Here is a 25,543-nt window from a genome sequence, read left to right as displayed (position 1 = left end):
TATGTTGATCTTAAATTGATTAGCCAGAAGGCATACATTAACAAACATATGTGAAAGAAGTACTATCGCATATGCTATTTAGCAAAATTTAATTACTTAAGGCAGATTTCAGTGAACTCCAGTGCACTGTACATGGTGATCACTAACGGAAAAATTCTGCCTGACCGAAAAGATCAAAGCAGGCGTATGACATTAAATCACTGAAGGACTGATGTACCTGCGTGCAGCTAATCTTATTTGCAGTTATGCTGGAGTAAATGGACTGCATTTATATAGCGCTTTTATCCAAAGCGCTTTACAATTGATGCCTCTCATTCGCCAGAGCAGTTAGGGGTTAGGTGTCTTGCTCAAGGACACTTCGACATGCCCAGGGCAGGGTTCGAACCGGCAACCCTCTGACTGCCAGACAATCGGTTTTACCTCCTGAGCTATGTCGACCCCCAATTAATGGAGTGAGGTTTCATTAATTATATAATGGGTGGAGCTACAACAACCTGTGAATCTCTGACTTCATTGAACCATTCAAAACAACTTGAGCCCACAGCCATAATGCAATGATTAGCTCACATGATTGATCACATGATAACGGATAACAATCTTCGGTATTCATCATGATTCATGAAGCACTATTCATGGGATTCATGAAGCCCTATTGCTCCAGTTGTGGCTTAATTGCTTCAGTTAGGCAGCAGTGTAAGTTTATGTACCATTCTCAAAACACACTGCACATAATATTTCAGTACAGGTCACATGTGCAGTCTTCAGCTATAATGTTATTTTAGTACTCTTGAAAAATGTCCAGCTTAATAAATGATTGGGCTATTCAGCAATTAAAAAAGTAATGACAGGAGGGTGATGAGTCATGAAATCCTAAAGGTGAACCCATCATGTTATTTATAGTGTTAATTATAGGGTTCTCCTGTGGAGAGTAATGTCTTTTCATTGATTCATGCAAGCCAGTGTTAGACAGCATGTGAAAGCTGTACCAATTAAGGAGTTCCTCTAGTCTAACTCCTCCATTAGTAGCCCAGGCCACTATTGTAAAAATGGAAATGCTAATGTATCGGAAGCTAAGATTGCGACTTAATTATTCAATATGGCAGACAAAATATATTTTCACCACTGACAAAAATTTAAGAAACAAGAGAAATGGTCAATATCTGTACATCAACCCCTAACAGTAACTTTTATATGTATATGTATATATACATGTATAACTTGATTAGGCATATGGTATATCCAGATGATACCCATCATCATTACATGTGAAAAGTCTGTTTATAAAAGATTTTTAATAGTACACCTTTATAACTGAATTTGTTTCTATTTCTCTTGTGCAACAGAGACACCCATTTCAACAGTATCAACATCAACTGAGGCACAGGCAACAACTTCTATATCCAGATTAACTTCCAGAATGACTTCCTCTTCAGGTTTAACCACAACAGCTCCTGCTCTCTCAGCCACTAACACAAGTCATTCAAATACTACAATAGCAAACAACATTTCTACTACCCCTAAACTCCCAGTTGAGAGCTCTTCTACAAGGCAATTGACAATTTCGCCAAACTCCAGTTTCAGCACGCTCAACAAGACCTCTACAGGTCTTCATCCAATCTCATTTTCAACTGTCACCTCTTTTTCAAACAATTCTGACCTTACCTCTGCCCATGTGAACACCAACTCCAGTCTAGGTACAGTACATCTTGTCTTATGGTTCTTTAGATTTCTTGTCCTGCTAGAAGCATTGGGTTTCGGTGGCATGACGCACAGAATTAACTTTTGATATACAGATTGTACTTTTCTACAGTCAGTATTCTTCATCTCATGCACCTGGGATATCCACAAAAACAAAGGTCTGCTCATGTCAGGAATCCCATAATGGTTTTTCGTAGGAACATTTTTAAGAACAAAAGTAAAAATAATTTAAGAAATGTTTTGTGAATGAGGCCCTTTGACTTTTGAGATGTGAGGATGGCCGAACCTTGTGAATTAATGGATTGGGTAAAATCAGATTTTAAAATAATGATGTGTTTATTTTCCTCTCTACTGTTCTTTTTTGTGCTCTTTACTGATTCAATGGTTTAGGTGGGCAACATGGTACAGACCTAGCAAGGAAACCAGGATTGGTTGCAGTCCTCTGTATCTTCTTCATAGTGCTAGCACTGCTATTGGTAGTAGCCATTACGAAGTCCATGAGTTCCAAAAAGCCCCCGTTTGAGAAGCTGGATGATGTGCAAATGGTGAGTTGCCCATCTTGGTTGAAGGACCCCAGTGTGAGACCCTTAGGGGACATTCTGTTCTTAAAGATACAGTCACGAGCTTCATCGAAGTGTTCATCCAGTTTGACTCCTGTATCTCAATTTCAGAAGCAGTAATAAGTAGAATGTGTTAGCAGAACATTTTCATATAGTCTTTATATGAAATTTATATATAGAATTTTATTCAATAAAAAATTTCATAACAAAAAATAACTTTTCTAAATTTTGCTTTATAGAACAAGATGAATGAGGAATCACCATTTGCCCGTTACCCTCCAAAATAATAACAGACCTCTGAAAAACCTGGCCAAAAATCAATATTTGCACAACAGAAAATGTATGTTTGCGTAAGTTCACTGTTGCTTAAATCTACAAAATAATATGCATTACCATATTGGGAGTGGCACTTTCACTTGTTTTCTGTCTTTTATGTATTTAAAATTTGCATTTTGAGAAAAGCCACTATGTGGAACCCACATGTCATGTTTTTTTTTTCTTTTCTTTTTTTCTGAATAAAACAAGTGTTAACTTGTCTTGTGCCTGTGACTTCTGGTTGAAAGAAAACCTCTACCATTCTCACACCCCACACCATACCCCACACCACACGGACACACACACCATTTATATCCTATAGAAATTGCTTTTCTTATTCAAACTCAAACATACTACATCAGGGGAGCACAAGGATGCTATACTGGTCTATGGGTTGATACATATGGTGTCTGGATGTCCTCTAAAAAATGCCAGATAAACAATGTGAGAGACCGAATTTAATCATTAAGAATAACAGAAGTTGCCATGGAATCCTGAAAAGAGTCATTCCTCACGCACTCTTTTACACTACCCCGCGGGAAGGCGCGGCCCCTTCATGTGCACATTTACAATGTTGACATCTAAAGACCAACGATGGCACGTGACCAGATTAGCGTCACTCAACGAAATTCGCGTGGGTCAGAGTTTGAAGTCTGAAGTGGCATTCCGGACAGGCATAGGTTCTTTACTATAACTTTTAATTTCACAGTGGCATTAGTCCACAGCGGGGAAAACTGAACAAGATCTTAACGGAACCGACGAAGAGGCAGAAACTACTGGTAAGACTGCGTTTTAATAGAAAACAGAAAGCATATTCCGATATTACTCTCACGTTCTCTTATACCTGCTGTGAAGTTGGCAGAATTTTTTTTCAAATTGGAGGGAAAATATTGCCGATACCCAACCAACGTATAGTTTATTGTTTTTGGAACGTTGTTTAAGTGCAAGTTACAGTGTATTAGCTATATTTTGTTTAGAAACGATGTGCCGTGACCGCATTATAGAAAGTGGAGGTTTCTGGCACATTAGTTGAACCTCGAGTGCCTCAGGTATTGGCTAACAGCAGCTTAGCTATGACATTTCTTATTAAATAGACACAGCCCTACACTACCAGCTTTATTACTAACTAACACGAAAGCCTGAGTGTTTAACTTGCACGTTACTATTTATGAGGCAAATTACAAATGTTACAACCATGCAAAAATATGTACTTAATGAAGGAAAATGATGACGAACTGTTTTGTATCGTTGGTAAGGTTAGTCTACTATATAGGTTACTAAAATGCATTAAAACTTTGAGACTAGTGAGCAGAATATGCCACAACTACGTTCACAAATAAAAATATGCCTGGATTTAAACAAGCATTACATAATTAGTGAGGATGCTGGCTTAATTGACACTAAGTGGCAAATTCCATTCCACTTTGTAAATGTGGTATCTGATGTGGGAGACGATATAGCCTACCTGGAGCCTTCAACAGTTCAGTTGCCATTTATTTATTTATTTATTTACTTATTTACTTATTTATTTATTTATATTCAAGCCATTTATACAGCTGGATATTTTTGCTGAGGCAATTCAGTGTACTGCGGTGTCCTGGCGTATCTCTGTTCTGTTTACAATGCGTTGACAGCATCAGTATTTAGCTTGCCTAAATTTTACACAATATGGAGAGTCATTCAGTATTTTTCTCACTGCTTCATTTTCCCCGCAATGGAATACCTGACTTGTTTGTTTTTGAGGGCAAGAGAGAAATAAAAGTATTGTAATTGATTGTAGCTCCAGTAAGCTGAACACAAAGTTGCAGAGAAAGCAGTTTTGTGTGTTTTGCTTGAATAAGTCTTAGGCTATATCTGATAGCAAACCCTTCAATGTATTTGTGCTACAATAAGGAGTAAGTGCAACATGTACAAAAATACAATGTGAATAAAAGTCTCATCTCCTTTGAAGAAACTGCCAAACCCCCTGCACAAAGGAAGAGATTTAAATATGGAATCAAACCTGTCACTTATTTGCTTTTTTTGGCATCCACACAAATGTTAACCAGGGACTGCAGACTCCAGATTTCTACACGTGGTGGGGAATGTCCCTTTTGCCAAACTCTTTTGTTCATAACATTTGTAAGGGAATCATGGTGTCTTTATGATTGTAAAACTTCTCTGGCACAAGATTGACTTCTCCCATCAATGATTTGTTATTCAGATATTTGAATAAACCTAATTGAAACCAACCAACCTTGAATGTGAACTGATGTCACTGCATCTCAGTGACCATTCAAACTGAGGACACTGGGTAAATTACCATAGAACCACAGTTGCTGCTACTGGAATAGGTGTGTCCTTCCTCATTGGCTGAGGTTAAACAGCATGACTTTATTAGGAAATCTGTTGTCCTGTTCTTTACTTCAACAACAATCAGTTAAAACATCAAGGAAAATGCTACCGTGTAACTTAGGCATTATGTTAAATGATTAACTGAAAATATGTACCTTTAGCATCATAAAAGTGGACTTTTAACTGTGACACTAGCATATGGTATGTTTCTTAGCATTGGTTTCACAAAATATGTTTCACCATTGCTCTCTCAGGCCTCTTTCTGTAATGTGATGTGGTTTTGTTAGAGAGAATGATGGGGGAGTGTTTCCAATGATTGCTGTACAATTTCTGAGAACATTATGCAATGTCAGTAATTTGACATTTTTAAGCCTTCAGAGAGCAAGGATTTTAGAATGGTTTATACATATATTTTTCGTTTGTTTTGTTTTACTTCCCCGTAAGAGTTATGCTGCATTATTTATACTGCCAAGTCATGCCACATTGTGTATGAGGCCAAGCAAGTAGGCCTATATTCTCTCTGTCAAGTAAAGGCTAATGCAGAGCAGCATTCATACTCCATGTAATCCCCAAGTGTGTCTGCGTCTGTGTCAGGTAAATTTAACATCTAATGAACAATAATCTACTCAGGAACTAGAATCTTTCCACAGTTGGTTGCTATGCACTGTTCGGTCTTTTATGGACATAAGAGTAAGGAAACAGACGTTTGTACTGTTTAGACTAGGTGGATAACAACATAGTCTATACCAGTGGTCTCCAACCCTGGTCCTGGAGAGCTACAGGGTCTGCTGGTTTTCATAGTGACTCTGCACTTCATGAATCAATTAGAGCAGTTGATTACACAGTTAACTCAACTCACCTGGTGTCTTGGGTCTCAATTGGGTGCTGATTTTAAGGTGAAAACAAAAACCAGCAGACCATGTAGCTCTCCAGGACCAGGGTTGGGGACCTGTACTTTTTCTGACCAGCAGGAATACCACTGGTTTCCTCTAGATGGTGTACTTCTCCAACAAACCTAGAGATTTCAGCTCCTATTTCTTATCAACAAAGTATGTAAACTCTGTAACATTTGTCTGATCTGCAAATATTTACTGCACTGCCATGCCCAAATGCGCAATGTCTCTAGCCCATGGGCACTTCTGTCCAAAGCTGGTAATTGATATGCGGGTTAGGCTGCACCTTTGCTTCTGACGGCAAGCAGAAATATTGCACAGAAACCTGTCACATACAATGGCGTTGGTACACAGACACAAGCACGTTTCTGTAGCTTTTTTTAAATGTAGGCAATAATCATCGAGCCTAAGCAAGGCTACAGTATGGGACGAAAATGGGGTTTATTAGCACTTCTTCAAAGTGTACTTTGCTTCTATCAAAATTCTTTCACATGTAGGTTTACACTATAAATAATTAGTGGCCTAGCGCATATCATAGGGGTACGTTGACATTTGTGTACATCATTTTGTAGCACACTTCAAAGTAGACTCTTTATGGCAACACCATAGAAGCATAGCTGGGGTTAATAGTTCCAGAAAATGAAAGTGAAAAGGGGGGCAGTGAAGTTAATGTTTGAGAGACAGTCATTTTGCTGCTTTTAGTGTGGCATGAGGGACAAAGCTTTTAAGGTCATTCTTGATTAATTAATTTGGTAAGTGCTTTGAAAGTTGCATTTGCCCATGTTTTAATTTCCGTTACATGGAGAGAATGGTTTAATTGTCAAAATAAATGGGCCGATCCTGTTTTTTGTTGTTCGCAGCATTTTTGATGCACACCCTAACCACCTCTGGCATCAGGGTTTGCAGTGTACACGTCTCTATTTCCAGAAAGCAGAGAACTGTTTGGGAAGGGCAGGAGCCCTGCACTCCCAACTAAGGGAGAGTAAACATTTGACCATGCACATAGTAGTCTAACAAAGATACACATACACGTAGCAGACATAGCACACTGTGCTTAAAAAGCAAGACAGAGCTGTGAATGGTAAGAACACGTAGGCGAAGTTGGATAGGCCTTGTTCAGTTGTGACAGAGCACGGAGGAAGACCCTCAGAAGAAACTAGGTATTATGGTGCCATGTTTCTGTTCTGTTGATGAATTTAGTGCTTTAGCAACATTATCATGTCTTTAAAAGAGAAATAATAATTAGGGCTTTAAACTGGACTTGTCTGATTTGCATCTGTTTCAGCAGGGCCTCTTGACAGACTGGTGATAGAGAAGAAAAGTGTTTTGCTTCGATGTCTTTCTTAGCAGCAGAGGTAAGAAGATAAAAGTTTTTTTGTCTCTCTTTATCTCTGATGAAAGCATATGAGATAGCTGAACTCTCTGCGTCACACTGAAATAATTATCCCTTATGCGTCAAGCACTAAAACTCCTTGCGTTAATGCTCTGCTATCTCAGTCAAATGCCTTTGCTAAGTATGTGTGTAATTGTGGGTGGGCGTGTAAGATGTCCTGTCATAAACTCTTATCTGTGCTTTTGTAAATTCCTTACACGTGACTTGGCACTGCAACCCCCCGAAATGCGCCACAGGAGGTTAAATCAAAGCTTGTCAATAAAAAAAATCTGCATGGTCCCACGATTAATTACTATGAAAGAACAATCATTACCTCTGTTGAATCAAGAACAGTGACGTTGGATTGAATCATTTTGAGAACCAGTTGCTAAGCTAATTGTGTGATCGTTTACTTAACAAGTGTAGTTTGAGTAGCATGTTACCAGTGCCTTCATTTCATGAATTTCTTGTATTTCTTCCCTTATCTTGTATTTTGCTCTTTTGGGAACGCAAACTCAACCAGAAATACAACATCTTGTTGCATAACCCTCTAGGGATTTTCCGGCATGCTTAAATTCATAAACAGTGCATCATTCATTGACCTAATTGATTTATGACCTTGTTGACCGAAAGTGAGAATGCAGTATGGAAAATGCACTCATTTTTTGGAGCCATGGATTATGGTGATTTCACAGTCTTGATTAGGTGTCCCTTTCACTCTTCTTTATGTGCAAAGAGAATCTGTATTGCAGAAAACACTGTGATAATAACCATCAAAGTAAAAGCATTCTTGTTCAAAAGATTCTTCTCACAACATGGGCTTGTTTCAGCGTGTTTTACTTTGGAAGATAATGTAAATAATTTCTCTTTTTGCCTTTCTATTTTGTTACTTTGCAACGCGTTATGTCCTGTGTGTAGACGTTCACTTCTGCTTCCAATAGTAAATATTTTGGCTTGTGGCATGGCTGGTTAACCAAATGGAGTTGCATTAATTTCCACTAATCTCATATTTTTATAGTATCATGATTAAATGGAATAGACATGTAAATATAGCATGTTGTGTAAACCGCTCTTGCAGAGCTAATCAAGGTCTCCTGAATAAGAGCTCTCAGATGGTGTTTTTTTTGTCATTCTTCTGGTCTTTGGAATAATTATACTCATCATGGAAGAAAAATTATGCAGTTAATTAATTATTATGCATGCAGCTTTACAAACTATACCACCTCTCTTACACTGAAATACAGCCACAAACACTTTTTTTTGCTCCAAGGCAAAAAGAGTAGCCGTGGGTTGATGGATCTGGGTTCTTTGAAAGTGATTTGAACGGTGCATATCTGACAAATATTTTTTTACTACGAGAGCCAGAGATAGAGGACAGGGGACCTAAAGCACAGCATAATAAGACAAACGGGCTGTTGAGCGTATTTTAGTTTGTCATCTCACCATAATCTTGTAGGAATTAAACTAAACTGGAGATGTGATTGATCGGATTTGAAAGGAAAGTGAGTTTGATCCAAAATGGCCGTCGGAGTGGCTCCCAGGTAGTTTAGTCGGTGAAGTGAGGGCTCATTGTGAATGAGGGCTGGGCGCCGTAGTTGCAGCCTTGAGCCTGGGCCTCGGCAGTTTCATCAGCCGAGTACGACCACAAGTCTGCGGTGCTGGGACAAAAGAGGAAGGGCGGGTAACCCGCGGTTCCTGGGGTTAATGCTGCAACTTGTCAGGCGCCGGTGGCCATGGGCCGTCAGTTCACGTCAGTGAGAACAGCAGCTTCATTTCTGTTGGTGCTGGGGCTCCTCTTGTGTTGTGTGTACGGAGTAAAAGGGCCTCTGGCTTGCCGGTGAGCGCCTCGGAGCAGTGTGCCGGCTCTGGCTGCAGGGCTCTGCTGCGCGGGTGCTGATGCTCACTATGGTAGCTTGAGAGATTCCTAATTGGGGAGGGAGAAGAGGGAAAATGGCTGTGAGGAAGAAAAAAAGCGTGTACTCAAGCGAAGACATGGAAAATCCTACTAAATGGTAAATACTGCTGCCAAAATAAATGTTAAAAAACCATTTCTGATTAAAATTTTAATTTTAAGACTGTTGCACATTGTTGACATTTTGATTGTTTTATTTTAAATACATTATCATTGTATTTATTTAGTTAATAATTATACATGTCATTATTTAAAGTTCTAAGGCAACCGGATGTAAACATGGGCGAATACTTTCTGTGGGTATTGTGTACTGTCGTACATGGCACTGTACTAAGATACGTTAAAACAAGCAACACACAGTCTTATTATTATTCTGAAAAAAGGGCTGTACGGAGCATTTCTGATGCATGAGTGATCAATCCTGTTATCATATCTGAGGAGGTGAAATACCACAGGGGTCCGTGCACTCTCACCCAGGGTGCCATCAACATTATTTCCCTCAGGGAGATAACATTACACTTCCACCAGAAGGGCAGCGTACATCACGGGATCTGCATATTGACAGGGTAATTACGATGATGATGATGGTGATGATTCTTCTTATCATTATTATTAATATTATGAATATTAGTATTATTACCATAATCATCATCATCTACAACAACTACAACAACATCAACAATAATAATATGTAACGAATATTGTCTTTTATTTTTTCATGAATGGGGGATGCCATGGATATAAATTTTGGAATCAGGCGATTAGTGAGTTCTTATATTTAAAATCAAAATGTACCTCAGATGTTTGCAGATTTAGATCTCAGATGTGACACTTCTGCAAGGTATGAAACCTGAATTACTTCTGTATATATCTAGCTGCATACATGGATAGAATGCCAAATTTTTGGGTAAGAGCCTTTGCAAATGAAATAAAATCAAACAAATACATTTTGTATGATTTCTATAGATTAGGTTGCCCCCCGCAGGATATTGTTTGAAAGTTTATGTGATTAAGAATTCCCCATGAGTCATTATTTACTGTAATAATCTCGCATTCATCATTGATGAGGACTCTGCCAGAAGCGTGACGACAGCCTTATTGATGTTGCTCATTTGGCAGTTGATGGAGTCAATTACTCTGGCTGTGACATTTGGTGAAAGGTCTTCCTGCTGCCGTGAAGAGGTGTTAGCGACTTACTGTAGCGTTGTCAACATGCACGTGCAAATTGACACTGCGGGGGGAAAAAAAAACAGGAAGTTATCACCACATTTATTTTTAATGTATAAAAAATCTTGCCTACTCATTTAAAAACAAATCTCGGTCTGTGATGCACTTTGTCACCAAAACAACCCAAATCATGTCATCAGCAGAGCTAACTATATTTTAAATTGCATTTTAAAAAATGTAAGAGAACCTAATGTATTATTTAACTGAAATACCTGAGTGAGAAATGGATATGCCTGGTTTCATTTTTCTGCTCTTTTTAATTTGCATTCGTCTTCACCGGCCTGTCACGAGCCCAGAATATGGGCAGCTCACGGCTTTAAAAAATATAGCGCACTGTCACGAAATATCAACCCTCTGAAGAATGCTTCTCATTTAAACTCTTTCCGCACAATGTTTACCTTTGAATTACAAGGCTGTGAGGCGCCTGGCCATGGTGTGCAGTGAGCTGCGGCGAGCAAACAGCGGTGTAATAAAGAAGCAGCGTTTTATTGAGCCCCTAAATCCGCTTTGTTGGACTGGCGGGAAGGGCAGCGGGCCGAGAGGCCGGAGCTCCAGTGTGGAGGGCAGATGGGAGCCTGGTCTGGCTCGGGCACGCCCGAGGCCCCTGCGGCTAGCTCGGCTCTGGCTCCCTGCGTCGCGCGGCTGCGTAGCGTGCGCGCAGTCAAAGGCCAGGAAGAGGCCGGCAGTGCACAGCAGCACAGATGCCTCCCCGTGGCTGCGCTTTTGTAAGGTGATGTTGTTGCAGGTTTCCTTCTTCTGTTTTTCTTAAGACTGTTACTGCAGCAATAGAGAGGGAGGGACCGCATCGACTCTTTCTTTGCTTTATACGCGCCATATGACTGTGATCACCACTTGCTGTTAATTTGGCACGTGTGCGTTTTGCAGTACTTGCAAAGCATCCAAGAACTCACCACTCAACAATATACAATTTTTGAATATAGAGATTGAGAGGCAACGCTTTTGGAACAGCACTTGACTCTGAGAAATCAGTAGTGTGGGTTGTCGGGAAAGTGCCTTGGAGGTGGATGGGGGACTGTGCACTCTAGATTTTTAAAAAAAGGTCTGTGGTGTTCTTTCGTGTCCTGTGTTTGCCAGACATTGATGATTTTTAAATGCAGTGCAGGAAAACAACTCAAATTGGAGCCATACTCAAAAAGAGAAAGATATAAGAGCTTTGAAAGAAAGACAAAGGAAGAAAAATGGATACGTTTGAAGGCAGTCAGGAAGGCCTTGTCTGATAATGGATGTTGCACAGCTTGAGTGCATTTAATAACGTATAATCAGGCATAATTGAGTCAACTTTGTGTTTTCACAGACACCTGAAGAGAGAATGTACAATGAGGACGTGCACTACCGGGACATAGATTATAGTTTGCTTGCACTTTCTCCTTTCTCCCATTTGCACAGATTTATTATGCTAATCAGAATTGCAACATTTCCTCATTTGCATATAAAAAACATTTATTTTGCTTGTGGGATTAGATTTTGCAGTATTAGCATGCTGTGACAAAAGAATTTTACTTTCCTCTATTGTTTATTGGGTTATTGACTGTCATTAATATTTAGGCTACCTTTCTGTCAGTATTCAACTGAAACATATTAACAACTGACAAAAGACTGCACTTATGTTATTAGTCATCAAGGCCTAATGGAAAATGTTTATTCAAATCTATTTGAAATATAATGCATGGTCACTTAGCATGTGTAAATGTGTAAATTCGCTGTCTGACTCTTTGCTGTGGCTGGGAGCCACAGTGCATTGCAGTGCAGTCAGGTTCCTGAATGTGATGGCCCCTACTGATTTCTCAGGCTCCTCAAAAGCTGGAAATGTCATCTCTATTATCAGTGTGCTGCATGCTGTTCATTGTGACTGGGCTCAGAGGTTATATGCTGGGGAAGTTATAGATATGAACATGAAGGCAGATGAAAAGGGCTAAAGTATCGGCAGAGTATAGTGCGCATTTTCAGTAGTGTTGACTATATAAATGTAGTGTAATGAATAGCTTTTTGATGAGTTTAGCATAATATAAGTAGTAAAAATAACTGGTATTACCCGTGTGGGTTTCCTCCGGGTACTCCGGTTTCCTTTCACAGTCCGAAGACATGCAGGTAGGCTAGTTGGAGACTCTAAATTGCCCATAGGTTTGAGAGTGTGAGTGAATGGTGTGTGCCCTGCGGTAGATTGGTGGCCTGTCCAGGGTGTATTCCTGCCTCTCGCCCAATGCACGCTGGGATAGTCTCTAGCACCTCCCGCGACCCTGCTCAGGATAAGCGGGTATAGATAAAGGATGGATGGAGCCGGTATTACTACACTTAGTGCATAGAACAGCTATGTGATTATTTTATTATTATATTTATTTGTATATTATTTTTAATAGTAATAGTACAGGTGCTTACTAACCAATCCTGCTCAATTTATTCAAAACTCAAATTTGTGTCTGAAGAATTTCTTGTGTGGTGCAATAACCTGGATGTAGTTTTTATTGAGCAAAACTGTGTAGTGCTATTTATTTCTGTTTGCAGCTTGATGAAAATTCTGACAGTGACAAATTCTCCCAACCCAGCTGAAATGACCCGATGGATGGTGTTTTAGAAATACACCAAAAAAGGGCTGCGGACCTGGAAGACAACCAAATGTATAAAAAATGGATTTTGACAGTGTGTGGATTCCACGCATGCCGCACATTATGTGTTTATATCTTTAGGTCCACAAATGGTTTCATAGGAGCTGCACCCAGTCAGGAAGTGCTGTTGTGGTGCTGTTTACCCTGACTTTTACCATAGAGCAGCCATCCCAGGGCTTACTCAGCATGTGTGCTTTGGTTACAGCGTGGTCCTTAAGCTTCTTTTAAATTGCATTTAAATCAGGTGGCTGCGATTGCCAACTAATAATCTTAATTCTCACTTCATTCAGTCTGCAGGCAGAATCACTGTTCTTCTTAGCCTTGAAATAATTCTACACGACTGAGTTCAGGAGGAGATTTCTGATTAGCTGTGCTGTACAGGGTAAAAACACATTGCCTCAGCTTTCATTTCAGCAATGCACATTTCAGCATGCGTTTCTGTCAGCTTGTTAGTTCCTGCATAATGCACGCTGTAGGGGTCGCACGCAGTGATGTCTCCTTTTTAAAACCATCACAGAACCATGCTTTGTTGTGTTCATTATACTTACACCAGGATTTCTCAGTTAGGGGGCTTTGAAGGAATCCTGGGATGTCCTCCTCCTTTTTATCCTTTTATCCAAAAAGGCAAATCCTTTTCAAGTGCATTTTTGTTTATTTTCATTATGTTCATTAAAGGACATTTACTGTAACATAAACGTTGGTTGAAATAAAATGTTAATAATTGTGATCGTTGCAATGATTCAGTATTGTACATCATTATTTAGACATGCTTCCATGTGGATGGAAAAAGGGTATCAAACATTACCTGCCTTATTGATGTGGTGGCCTCCAGCCACAGGCTAGTTATTTTAATGGTCCGTGAGATGAAAAGGTTTGGGAATCCCTCCTCTAAAAAAGAAAGGGAACTTGAAACATGGAATTGAACACGAGCAATTTTCTCTGAGCGGTAATCATCAGCACTGCCTTTTTCCACGGAGCTTTTCCACCAGGGTTTAGCCTTCAGACGGGGCGTGCTTTCTTTGCTAACTGACTCACGCCATTTCTTTAACATGCACGGCATTGCCGCGGTAACTGTTCATTCCACTAGACTCGCTGACTCTGTTCTGATGTGGGGATGCTTTTGTGCCATTGGCTCTCTTTGACTGCATCGAGCCTAACCCTGTCATTTCCACCGTTGGCAAGCTTATTGCGGCAGCCTTGTCATCACGCTCCCCACTTTTGATGCTTGTCTTGGTCATTTGGGGCTGAGTGGGCTGTTGCTCTCCAGGCTGGGCTTTCTGCTATGACTAAGCCTGTGAAAAAAGCTTCTTCTTCTTCATTACAAATCCAAAACACAGCTCAACAAAACCTTTATATCTCATTCATACGGTAAATGTCATTCGCCTTAGTCTCCGCAGCCTTGAGTTTTAATTAAATTCCCATTCAAAACACGAAAACTCTGCATGTTTTAAAAAAAAATAAAATACAAATTCCCTTTTCTCACCCTTAATAGTATGCCTCTAGGTCTGTTACAGTAGTGTTTGGGTTACACTACCATGTTCTGTTCTCGTTTCGTAGATAAATGGAATGAATTGAATTCATGAGAATTGTGTGATATTCCTGGCTGCAACACAGCTCAAATTCACCATGGATCTGAGCCCAATTACGCTGAGCTTCACAGACCTGGGCACGTCTTTTCACTCATTCATTCATTCTGTGTTATAAAACTTACTTGACAGTGAGGAACAAAAGGATGACTAACCTCCTTTGCAGCATCCCTGTAATATTAGCCCATTGCACTAAAAATATGAGCAGTTCTCACGGCACCTGCTGTGTTTTAACTTGATGAGCTGTCTGAGAGAAATTCATTTCTCTACAACTACTGTATACTAGCTAATATTGCATAAAATCTCACATCAGTGAATTTTTTTAATCGATTTTCTTTCTCAGTCCAGATTACCAAATGATATGCAGATTGTCAGAAATATGAAATGTGAAAATACTCAAATATCCAGAGGGAGCCATGAAAATAATGGCAATGCCACTATTCAGTGGCGTTTGAAACAGTCACCTCACCTAGCGCCTGAAAGATCTTCTCTAGAAATCGTATCTTTCGGATTGTGTTAGCTACGAGCTGTCAGGTCCGCTGCTATTCTCGTCGGAAAAACGTCTCGCACGTCTTGAGCAAGGGTGATTTTATTGTTGTCGACAAAACTCGCTCCATGAAATTGTGTGAGATAAAAGCATTGGTGCGTTCAGTATCCAATCATAAAAATGTAATTGAAGAATCTTAAAAAGTAAAATGATGGACTTTTATTGTGTGTTTTAAAATAACAGAGTGGTTCAGAGGACCAGGTGTTGACTGACCGGTGACTTTCGTGAGTCTGTGCCAGTACGTGTGCGTGTGTTCTTGGGCACAACAGTGTGCATTCTGTCATTGACTTCAACAATAAAATAAATGCACGTAAGAATCTCTGAAGAGTTGGTGTCCGCAGATCAGGTCACTCGGTGTATGGTTTGGCCCTGAGTGCTGTCCGAATACTGTCTGACAGGACTTGCCATGTGGTGCTTTTCAAGTTTGGTGTTTTCTGATGAGAGTTACTGGTGTAGGAGCCGGCTCTGGCTCATTCAGGCCTGCCCTCGGTGCCTCGGAGCGCCTGCTTCATGCCTGGGACTGCTGGAGAAGGCTGTGCCGTGATGAAGTAGGCGCTAGCCGTGCTACAAAGAGGCTTCAAATTCAAAACGTTTGTTTTTTCTTTTCTCGAACCTCCCATGGAAGCGTCGGCCGGGCCTCGCTCGGAAAGCGGCCTCGCCGTGGCGCCCGAGCGCCGCGCCGGCCCTTTATCGAATCGCAGCGGGTCGCGCGTCCGGACGCAGCGGCGGCGGCCTGCCCGCGGGCTGCCGGAGAGGTTGGGCGTCCCGGCCGACGCCTCGGCGGCGGACCGGCGGGCCCTGGGAGGACCCGCGCGCAGCACGAGCCTCGCGGCGGTGCCCGTTAGCAACGAGGGCCGCAGGTGCGTCCGCTCAGGCGGGATCGATGGCCCTGCGTCCGCTCAGACGCAGGGGCCAATCGGGCAGAAAGCTGTCATTTAAGGAGAGGGAGGGAGGGAGCGAGCGTAGCCCTGGGTCCCGGGTCTGTCGCTTGCCTCTAAATTGGAGTTCACAGGCGAGGCCTGGATGCAGGATATCTGTTATCTTTCACAACATTCTGATTTCGCACTGCCTAAATTGGATGACACGTTTCTTTCCCCCCACTTCTTCCTACAGAGATGCTTGTAATAAAAGAGACACCTAATTACTCAGGTCTTTCGTGGTGTGGTGACTTCATGGGGCTAAACTACACTTCCTCTCTTTCAGCTTCTTAACTGTTTGGTTTGTTATTGGATGTATTGATAAACAATGGATAGAGAGAAAAATGCTGTCATTATGCTGTTTTTATAGCAATTATTTGTGAGATTCTAGTACTTTATCAGAGTGCAAGTAACAAGTGCATGTTGCATTACAGCATTTCCGTAACATATCAAATATCCCTTTTAATGTGATTTGAAAAGGATATTGGCACAAGGATTATATGACAGGAAATTGTGTTTCGGAACTCTTGCTTCGTTTGTGTGTCACACTGAAATGGTTTTGTCTGTGTGTGTGTGTATGTGTGTGTGCATGCATTTGTGTGTGTGTTTATGTGTATGTGTGTGCGTGTGTGTATGTTTGTGCGTGCGTGTGTGTGTGTGTGTGTGTGTGTGTGTGTCTGTGTGTCCTGTTTGGTCCAGAGACGGCCAGACTCGGTGGAGCACTGTTTGCTGGACCCCAGCTACGCGGTGCGAAGGAGGTTCTCCGGCTCCATTCACCTTCCACCCCTCTCTCGCCGACACTCGGTCCAGGATGGCAGGAAGGTGCTTGATCTGGAGGCTTTATCCAAGCTGGCGCGGTGCAGGCTGGCAGCAAGGAGCCTGGACAAGATTACAGATGCCCATCCAGAGGCCAGGTAAATGCTCCATGCTCTGTGCCTCTGTTTTACAATGAGGGGAGTCTGTTCCCACAACACTGTTTTACCATTTGGGCTTGGTGTCTGTACCTTTTTTATACCTTTATTTTCTAAAAGACCAGCATTAACTTAAACATATTAACTTTGGCTATTTTCTTTAAATATGCTGTTGACCAATTTTAGGAATACCAGCCTTCATTTTATTTTCTGTTGCAGTTTTCAGCAACTGCAGATTTCACTTTGTGAGACTAACATGTTGGAATACACCTACTGATTCTACTTGGAAATGACCGTTGATTTCATACTAGCTAGCGCACCATAAGAAGAGCTATTTCACTCGCTCCTTTTCACGTACCGTAAAGACAGCTATTCTCACCACTTCTCTTCTCCTACCATAAGGAGACTCATTTCTCCCCCATTTCTCCCGCCTGCCCTCCCATCCTTTTCTTTCTTATCCTGCCCCCCCCCCCGATTTGTATCCGCGGTGTTTCTCCGTGTGCTGTTAGCGATGTGTGGCTGCCTCTGGTTACATTGGGGCCTTCTGCCAGGTGTTAATATGTAAACAGAGAGCCTCGCGCGATGGAGAGTTTCCAGGCAAAAACAGACACACTAATTAAAATTCCACACATCATCCTTTGGGGACCTAATACTGTAGAAACAATTAATTTACAGAAAGTGTGACTAGACTTATGATTGTAAAAAAGATTGGGTAATGAGCTCTAGAATTGATTAGACCAATGCTGTTTTGTCCGTTGTGTTTTTTAAATACAGGATATTTTTAAATATCCGTAAATGTAAATGAAGAGATTCAAAGCCAAAGTGTTGTTGGTCAAAGCTGTGGAATTATAAGGTTGTGAGGCCAAAATAAAAGATTAACCTTTGGAAACCAATTACCAAATTACAATTTTTTTTTACTACATACTCTGCAAAAAACAAAAAACAAACAAAAAAAAAACAGGAAACAAACATACATGAAAATGTATTTTTCACACCAGTCAAGCAATGATTTAAAAAATGTTTTCACCTCCAAGTAAATCTCTCAATCCAAGGATAAAGTATATCTGATGAGATGGTATGGGATTTATAATGGATTGATTTTTACTACCCCATTCAGAATATGGACAGCCACACCAGTATTGTCTGTTTGATTTATCCACAAAGGGTTATAATAAGATCTCGTATCTGAAGGCGGCTGACATTTCTCTTTCAGCTGTAGGTTGCGAGAGGTCGCGTCCTTCATTGTGTGTTTGCGTGTTCACAGATTGCATTATTTTGTCTGTGGCTCTCAGACTCCCTTGTTGCCACGCGCTCTTGATTTGTGAGCGGGAGACTGGAAGCAGGCGTTCATCGCATAGCGGGAGCGAAATCGCCAGGAGTTGAGGGACGCCGTCTGTTCCGGAGGCCCAGGTGTCATTGCCCCCGCCCCCTCGCTTCTCCTCCAAGAATTTTCTGGCAAATCTTAATTAGGCGTTGGCTGTGATGCCAGGGAGGGCCGGGGATGATATAGGAGATTAAAGGTCGCTGGGGAGGGGGGGGGTGCTCAGCTGGTCCTGTCTCGCTCTCTGCACCCCTCACTCTGGACATGCTCTGATACAGTTCATGTTGTCTGCAGACCCAGCAAAAGGGCACAGTGACATGCAGAAGGATTGCAAATAGGAGGGAGAGAGATAGTCATTTATTTACCGGTATTGAAATAAATATTTCAGCAGCACAATCCCTGAATTACCACCATGTTAGAAACAGACTTTTGGAGGTTTCCTGTTTAAAATTATTTCATAGTTCACACAAGTTGCACTCAGTGATGTTAGGAGCTTCTCACTTCGTATCACCTGACTTACTACTGTTGCATGGTGTCTTTTTGATTTCTTTCTTTCTTTCTATTCAAATGTTATTGAAATTTAAACTAAAACGTCAAATGCTTTAGATATAGCAGATACTACATGTACGACAGAGAAGAAATGAAAATTAATGAGGATCGCAATCAATCAACTGTAGAGGGCATACTAATTAGTAAATCTATATATACATACAATTTTAATTGAGGCATTTATAATAAAGCTATTACTGTACAGTTATAGTTTTTTTTGAAGAGATAATTGAATTATTCCAGCTTCCTGCTTGTCAAATCAAGCTATATCAAGCTTGCAGAAGAAAATTGGATTAACATTAATTCGCAGAATTATCGCCCTTCCGATGATGTAATATCAATATCGCAAGTCTCCTCTGCTACTCGGCAGTGAGTGATCGTGGAAAAAAATGGTCGGCTGGCTGGCCTTTATAACGCACGCGGATGAGGCGGCCACTCCGTCTTGTTAAAATGCTGGAGAGCGCTGCCTTTCAGTGTGAAGTGCTGCGAAACCTGAACGGTGTGTTTTCATTCGGCAGTCGTTCGCTGGTAGCCACGCATTATGGATTTTGACGGTAATTTTTCTTTCTTTTTTTAAAATCCAAAACATTTGTACTGAACTTGCTGATCTCTTTTGGTTAATTTTAGAACACAATATTTAAAGAGATGGAACTGAAAGTGTGGGCAAAATACTGCACCATGTGTGGGCTGATGTTCTGTGTTTGCCAGTGTTAGTTTAGAATTCGGATGTTACATTTTAACGAAAAAACGGACCAGCACAGAGTCATTTTTCCTCGTCGAGAAAGATCATCTTCCTCTCGGCGTGGCAACTGAATACAACTTTCCCCGGTCTGCGTAGATGAGAAGCGAGCGACGACCTACACATTTCAGCACCTGTCTCCGTGGACAGCTCTGTGCGCCAAACAAAGCACCGTTTGTTTTCAAAGTTCGCAGATAATTGCGTTCTTCAGCTGTCAGACGTTTACATGAAAATACCGCTGGACTGATTCAACGCCTTTGCCTTAAAAAGAACCTTAAGGAAAGTGAAGCGGTTTGGTAGGTTTCGTTGTTACCGCGACTGTGAGCCAGATCGGAAAAAACAAGACGAACTGAGCGACTTCCAAGAATGGATTGCACAGCTTTAAGCCGAGAAGGGGCTGGTTTCGCCAAACCTCCAAAACATTTGTGGCGGCAGCCCAGAACTCACATACGGATCAAGCAGCGCTATCACTCCGACACCGAACGGTACTTATGTTGCAGCAGAACGATGGAAAAGCACCGTCCGGGGCTAAAAAAACCTCGGATGTCCTGGCCGTCGTCATTTCACAAATGGTAATACCAATTCGGTCTTGACGATTTAGCCATTTATGTAGCCTCTTCTCTTAATTGCTGATTTTGCCTACCCGTCTGTTGCCTTATTCCCCACGATTTAAAAGTAAATTAGGAAATGTGAATGAAGTTAAACTTTTGATCACGAGCCAATAACATACTGAGGATTACAGAAAGTACTCAAAGTGAACAGTACAAATGAAGATCTGTACCAGAACTTCATATCCCCTCGGTGGAGTTGCACTAGTTGATTGTAAGTTATTGCATTGGGTCACCTGACGGTGTTAAGTACTTGGATACATTATAATGTAACTCACATGTGTTAGTGTATAAAGAATGCTAGCGTACAATACCATCACATGACAATTCATTATCACAGTAAAAAAAAAAAAATTGAATACTGATAACACATATCAAATCATATTTATTATATAATTCAACTATAACAATAAAAACGAAATGTATTTAATTTGCTGATGGTGCTTATTGTAGCTACACCTTCAGTGAGAATAATTTGTGATACTTTCCAGGAGGCAAATCGTATTCGTCTTTATTTAGCAAATAATTTATTGGTGACATGAATGCTGGTGATGTGAGTGCAGAATAGAAATTTATTTTTCTTTTTATATTTACACTACATGAGATTATGTTCATTATTTTAACAGATCACAAGCAGCATAACTGCCAAAAAAAGACTGGCTATCTAGAGCTTTCTCTGTTGCTAGCCCCCAAAGAGACAATATAATCCCATGCTGTTTGTGGTGACATATGGGTTCCTTATATTCAGTCTGAGCTGCTAACATATTCAAGGTTTCTCAACAGCCAGAATCATGTCACACCTTTCATACAATCAACGCTACTGTAGCTAAACATAAAGAACTATAAATAGTTATGTCATTAGCTATCAAGCATTGTGGGTAACTCAGTCACCCTGTTTTAATGCAGCAACATTGCACTGTGAACTGAAATGAGTTGGATATCTAGATAACTATCCAAATATACTGTATTTATATATATATATATATATATATATATATATATATATATATATATATATATATATATATATATATATACTATATTATTTACTTTTGCTATAACTGGAAACTGCAAGCCAACTTTGGGAAAAGCTTTTCCCCCAGCACTCAGACTGTGTCTCCTTATTGCTCAGAGCAGGCATGATGTTTGTGGCTGAAACACTCCGGTTGTGGTGCCGTACTAATGCACTGCAATATGTACAGCACCACAGAGATCTGTCATGGAAAAGTTGCAGCTGATTGTTCGGCATTGAGATTTGAATAGCTGAGAAGCAGAGTGCTGGAAGTAGGAGTAGAGACGTGAGTCATAGCATTGTACTTCAGACACCTTTATTTAATAATTTTTTTATTTATAAACATATCTTTTCTGTCGTCCCGTGGCATTTATATCCCACACTGGATGACTCAATATGCTCTGCCAAGGTAGGGAGATGAATGCACTGCCTCTTGGACCGAAAGCTTGAGGGCAACTAATGCATTTAGTTAATGATTATGGTCTTGTTGGTTAATGTACAAAAAAAAAGAAACTATGCAAGCAGAACACATCGGCACCATGACGGTAGATAAATACCAGAGTGGGTAAAATTCCGTCCGCAGCACCTTGTGAATGGCTGCAGTACAGAAGCTGGTGGGAGTTTATGCTGACTTGCAGAGCTTTGAAATCGGAAGAGAGAGAAAAAGAAAACGTCCTTCATTATACACTGTACAGTTTTTTAAAAAAAACCTGAAATGCAGATCTAATGGGAACCTTGTGAGTTATTTTTGTTGCTTCATTTATTGTATCATTCATGCCCAAAAAGACTGTTTCGAATAAAGTACTGAGCTATATTTCAGTTTTTTTAATCTGTGGGAAATATTCTACTTTAATAATGATTTGGTGGAATCAACCAAAATGACACCTTATTTCAAAATTTGTTCAGCTAAATATAATTGTCACAAATATTCACAGCCCGCATTTTTTCATAAAGAATCTTTTGAGATCTTTCAGGTCCTTTGGTCTGCACTTGTGAAATGGCCCCTAATTCAAATCACAAAATTCAGACTGTTATCAAGCTGGTGACTAGCATGGCCAGTGCAAAACAGAAATCTTTTGTTCTGTTAACCATTTCTTGGTTGATTGTTTTTTGGGATCATACTGCAGGCTTGTTGAAAGATGCATTTGTAATGCCTGTAAATAAGTTAAGGTTCCTTAGGTTGCCACTGCATTAGATCCTGTAAGCGCCTACGAAACCCAGCAGTACTTACTTTACTGCAATCAGTAGTTCCCTCCCGTAGTACTGGGTAAATATAAGAATACACAACCGTTGCCACCTGTCATCTTTCATTCAGATCAGGTTTGGGTTTAGAAAGGAGGAGAAAAATGTCCAATTTACTCTGATAAAAGAGGCGTAGAAAGGCAGTGGAGTGTAGCTTGTGGTGCTTCGGAAGATCTCTGTACGCTGCATGCAAATAGAACTTTTTATGTATGGCGGTGCTGCTATGTCATCTTGATCTATGAGCCAGAAGAAAGGGAAGATGTCTCCAGTGGATTCCTTTGTCACCAGTGTGTGACTTGCCTCTTGCTGAAATGAGCGTGGACAGCGTGAGCAGACTGTGATTGCAATGGAATTGCTTTGGAAACCCACCTGTTTGAGGAACGACAGTTTCCCAGTGTTCACGTTAGCCCGTGTCCCTCACTATCGAGCACATGTGGAGGTGGAACTGATTACGCTGGAAATGTATGTGTAACGCTAGTACTGATCTGTGGGCCTGGAGAATCTTGTGGATTACCACAAGTCTAGACTCTCTCCAGCCTGTGTTTAGAAAGTTCAAATAAAATGAGGTAACTTCCAGGAGGTTCTATTGTTCGGGTATATGGAATGTGTGTGTGTGTGTGTGTGTGTATGTGCATGAGTGTGCATGCGTATATGTATAAGAGCATATATTGCATTTGCCATTTTTTCCTATGGGAAAAAGGAACACATACATGGAAAAGTACTTAATTATCCACCATTGATATCAAAATTCTTACAAGGTACAATCACCAGGCATAATTAGGCGCATTGCCATTGTTTATGGTGTAATTATTTCTGTGCCAATAATGAAAATGATTAAATTAAGTAAGTGGTTCATGTACTTGAAAGCTTGTTACTTAAATGCTGATAATTTCAGAGTGTAGCTAGCTGGGTGGACAGTTGTGATTTGGGGCACGATCGTGTTTCAGACGGGAGAGATGCACCTGTGCTGTGCGTACTGCTGTGGCATATGACGGCTCGCCCACTCTCTGTCCTAAACCTCTCCGGTTCAGTGCTCCCTCGGGCACAGACAGTGGGTCTTAGCGCTGCTGCAGGTGGAAACTGACTGGAAGGCGGGGGAAACAGGGCATAAAATGCCACTTCAAATGACACGACCAACAGAGCTGTTTTCCTTTGCCCGTCTTGAAAGAGCAGCGGCTGTTTTTCCCGAGGCCCGCCTGCTCTCCTCAGGCGGAGTGATTGCTTAGTGCTCATCAGCATGCATGGTAAAAGTCTCTAAAATACCCGGCGGGGCTTGAATGATTTATTGAAGAGTTCTTTATCAAACCATGCTCCAGTCAGGTCAGGCCCAGCAGGTCCTATCAAAGGACTATAATTGAGCCCCAGTTGAAACAGTCAGTAACTGTTTTTCACCGCCGCGTTCAATGGGGCAGAACAGGACCTATGGCAAATAGGTACATTTACAGGTTTATTTTAATTAGATCATCATGATTCCTCACCAGATCTCACACAGAGGGAAGGGGACTTGCAGTTGCAGTTGATGTGATGTAATCGTAAAATCCATTCTTTCTGCTTAATCCAGTGGGTAGAAAAGTGGTAGCGTTACTTAGACAGAATCCTAATGGATCATCTGGACTTGCCAGAATCGGGGATAAATAAGCCTTCAAAAGTTCATGGGTCGTAGTCATGGCAGTGGCATTTAGGAGTATGACAAACTTAAGGGTTATCTGGGCGCTAAAAAAAAACAATTTCTTCCACAGAACTTTTTCTTCTCACCATGTTCGGATGTCACATGATTATTTGTTCTCAAATCGTCTTATTACTTTTTGGCCTAGATCACGGTTTAATTGACCTGCAGTGTTAAGTGAATTTTAACAAACCCCATACACTATGTATTAAGACGCATTAAAGTGTGAAAAGCATCATTCAAGAAAGAAAAAAAAACATCCCTTTCGTATGGATAGCAGGTCTTATCTTCAGTAGAGCCTCATACAAGTTACTTCAAACATTAAGGAGAGGGGAATTATGGGTTGGAGATGGGATTAATCTACTATTGGTTTGTCTGAAGGGTCCCGAAGACATCTACAGCAATTAAAACTGTAGAACATACTGTATATACAGTTCCACAAGCTGTTATTTTCACACTGACATTATTTGCTTCATTCACTGGACCATCATGCTCAGCAGTGTTCTAAAAAGCTTATTACATGCATATGTAATGACATTAAATCCCAATTTAGAATGCTCATTTAGCCTTAAAGATAGGACAGCCAAAAATGTTCTCTCAAAATGTTAACTTTGTAAAAGTCGAAGTCTAGTTCATCTTTTTTTGTTTTATCCCAGAGGGTTGTTGTTGTGGAGACAGAATCAATAAAAACAAACAGTTTGACATAACGGGGCATTAGACTGGGCAACATATAATTAAAATTGCCAGTCATTCCTTATACTAAAATGCGGAACTGGATCTTATTAAAAGGTGATGATATGTTCATAAATAAAAGTCTGGCATGTGTTTTAGAGCCCTCCAGATGCTTATAAAGAAAGTTAAGTAGTGCCACTGTAACACCTTCTACCCCATTATTAGCCCTGTAGACAAACCACAGCAGGAGTAAACAATTCTGTGTTTTCTGGAGCAGTTCCTTCTCAACCCTTTTTTCTAACAATTTAATGACTTGTCAGAGAAATTGACCTAGAAACTAAAATCTGTGAATGTTTGATTTGTTTCTTGGAAACAAATTCTTGTTTCTTGCATTTGTTTCCGCAGTTTGAGTACTTTTTGGAGATTCATCGACGTCTATCCATTTTGCCTTGAAGAGAAAGACATTGTACTAAGCAGGTTACTTTGTTTTAATCACTGTTATTGAGTTAATGATTTTAACTTGGACCAGTGTGATAGCTTATTTTGGCTGAAGAAAGAAAATAGTGCAATTTGCTTACTGATAGCTTTTTTAAATTACATATTTATTGGTAAGATGCAGCGAGGTGGTAGAGAGGCCTGTTTTACAGCACTTTGCATTGTGGGAAATTGCTTGCTGCCCACGAAAGGAGGGTGATATGGAAAGGTCTCATCAGCCAGTAAAAGGATCCGTATTTAAAAGAAAGGGTGAGAGAATCAATTAGTTGTTATGCTGTTAGTTACTGGTGATATTGGCATTAACAGCCAGCTGTTCTGTTTAATGGAACATCGATTGCTAATG

The 25,543-nt window shown here is 40.6% G+C and overlaps 1 protein-coding gene across 4 annotated transcripts in view; it reads left to right on the top strand.

The window, feature by feature from the left end:
- Positions 1–3,221: 3,221 nt before the first annotated feature.
- LOC135252860 (3',5'-cyclic-AMP phosphodiesterase 4D-like) overlaps positions 3,222–25,543 on the top strand; it is a 91,561-nt gene continuing 69,239 nt past the window's right edge. Inside the window, exons 1-3 of one of the 4 annotated variants that reach the window (XM_064331454.1) lie at positions 3,222–3,352; positions 7,089–7,155; positions 16,685–16,899. In XM_064331454.1, the coding sequence (XP_064187524.1) occupies positions 7,135–7,155; positions 16,685–16,899 (236 nt within the window). In that variant the 5' untranslated portion in view covers positions 3,222–3,352; positions 7,089–7,134. Of the gene's footprint in view, positions 3,353–7,088; positions 7,156–16,684; positions 16,900–19,236; positions 20,078–25,543 lie in introns of those variants that run through there. The other 3 variants (XM_064331457.1, XM_064331460.1, XM_064331456.1) reach the window with 3 other exon arrangements.

This window comes from Anguilla rostrata, chromosome 4 (assembly GCF_018555375.3).
Source record: "Anguilla rostrata isolate EN2019 chromosome 4, ASM1855537v3, whole genome shotgun sequence".
Lineage (NCBI taxonomy): Eukaryota > Metazoa > Chordata > Actinopteri > Anguilliformes > Anguillidae > Anguilla > Anguilla rostrata.
This window is presented reverse-complemented; position numbering and strand designations above follow the sequence as displayed.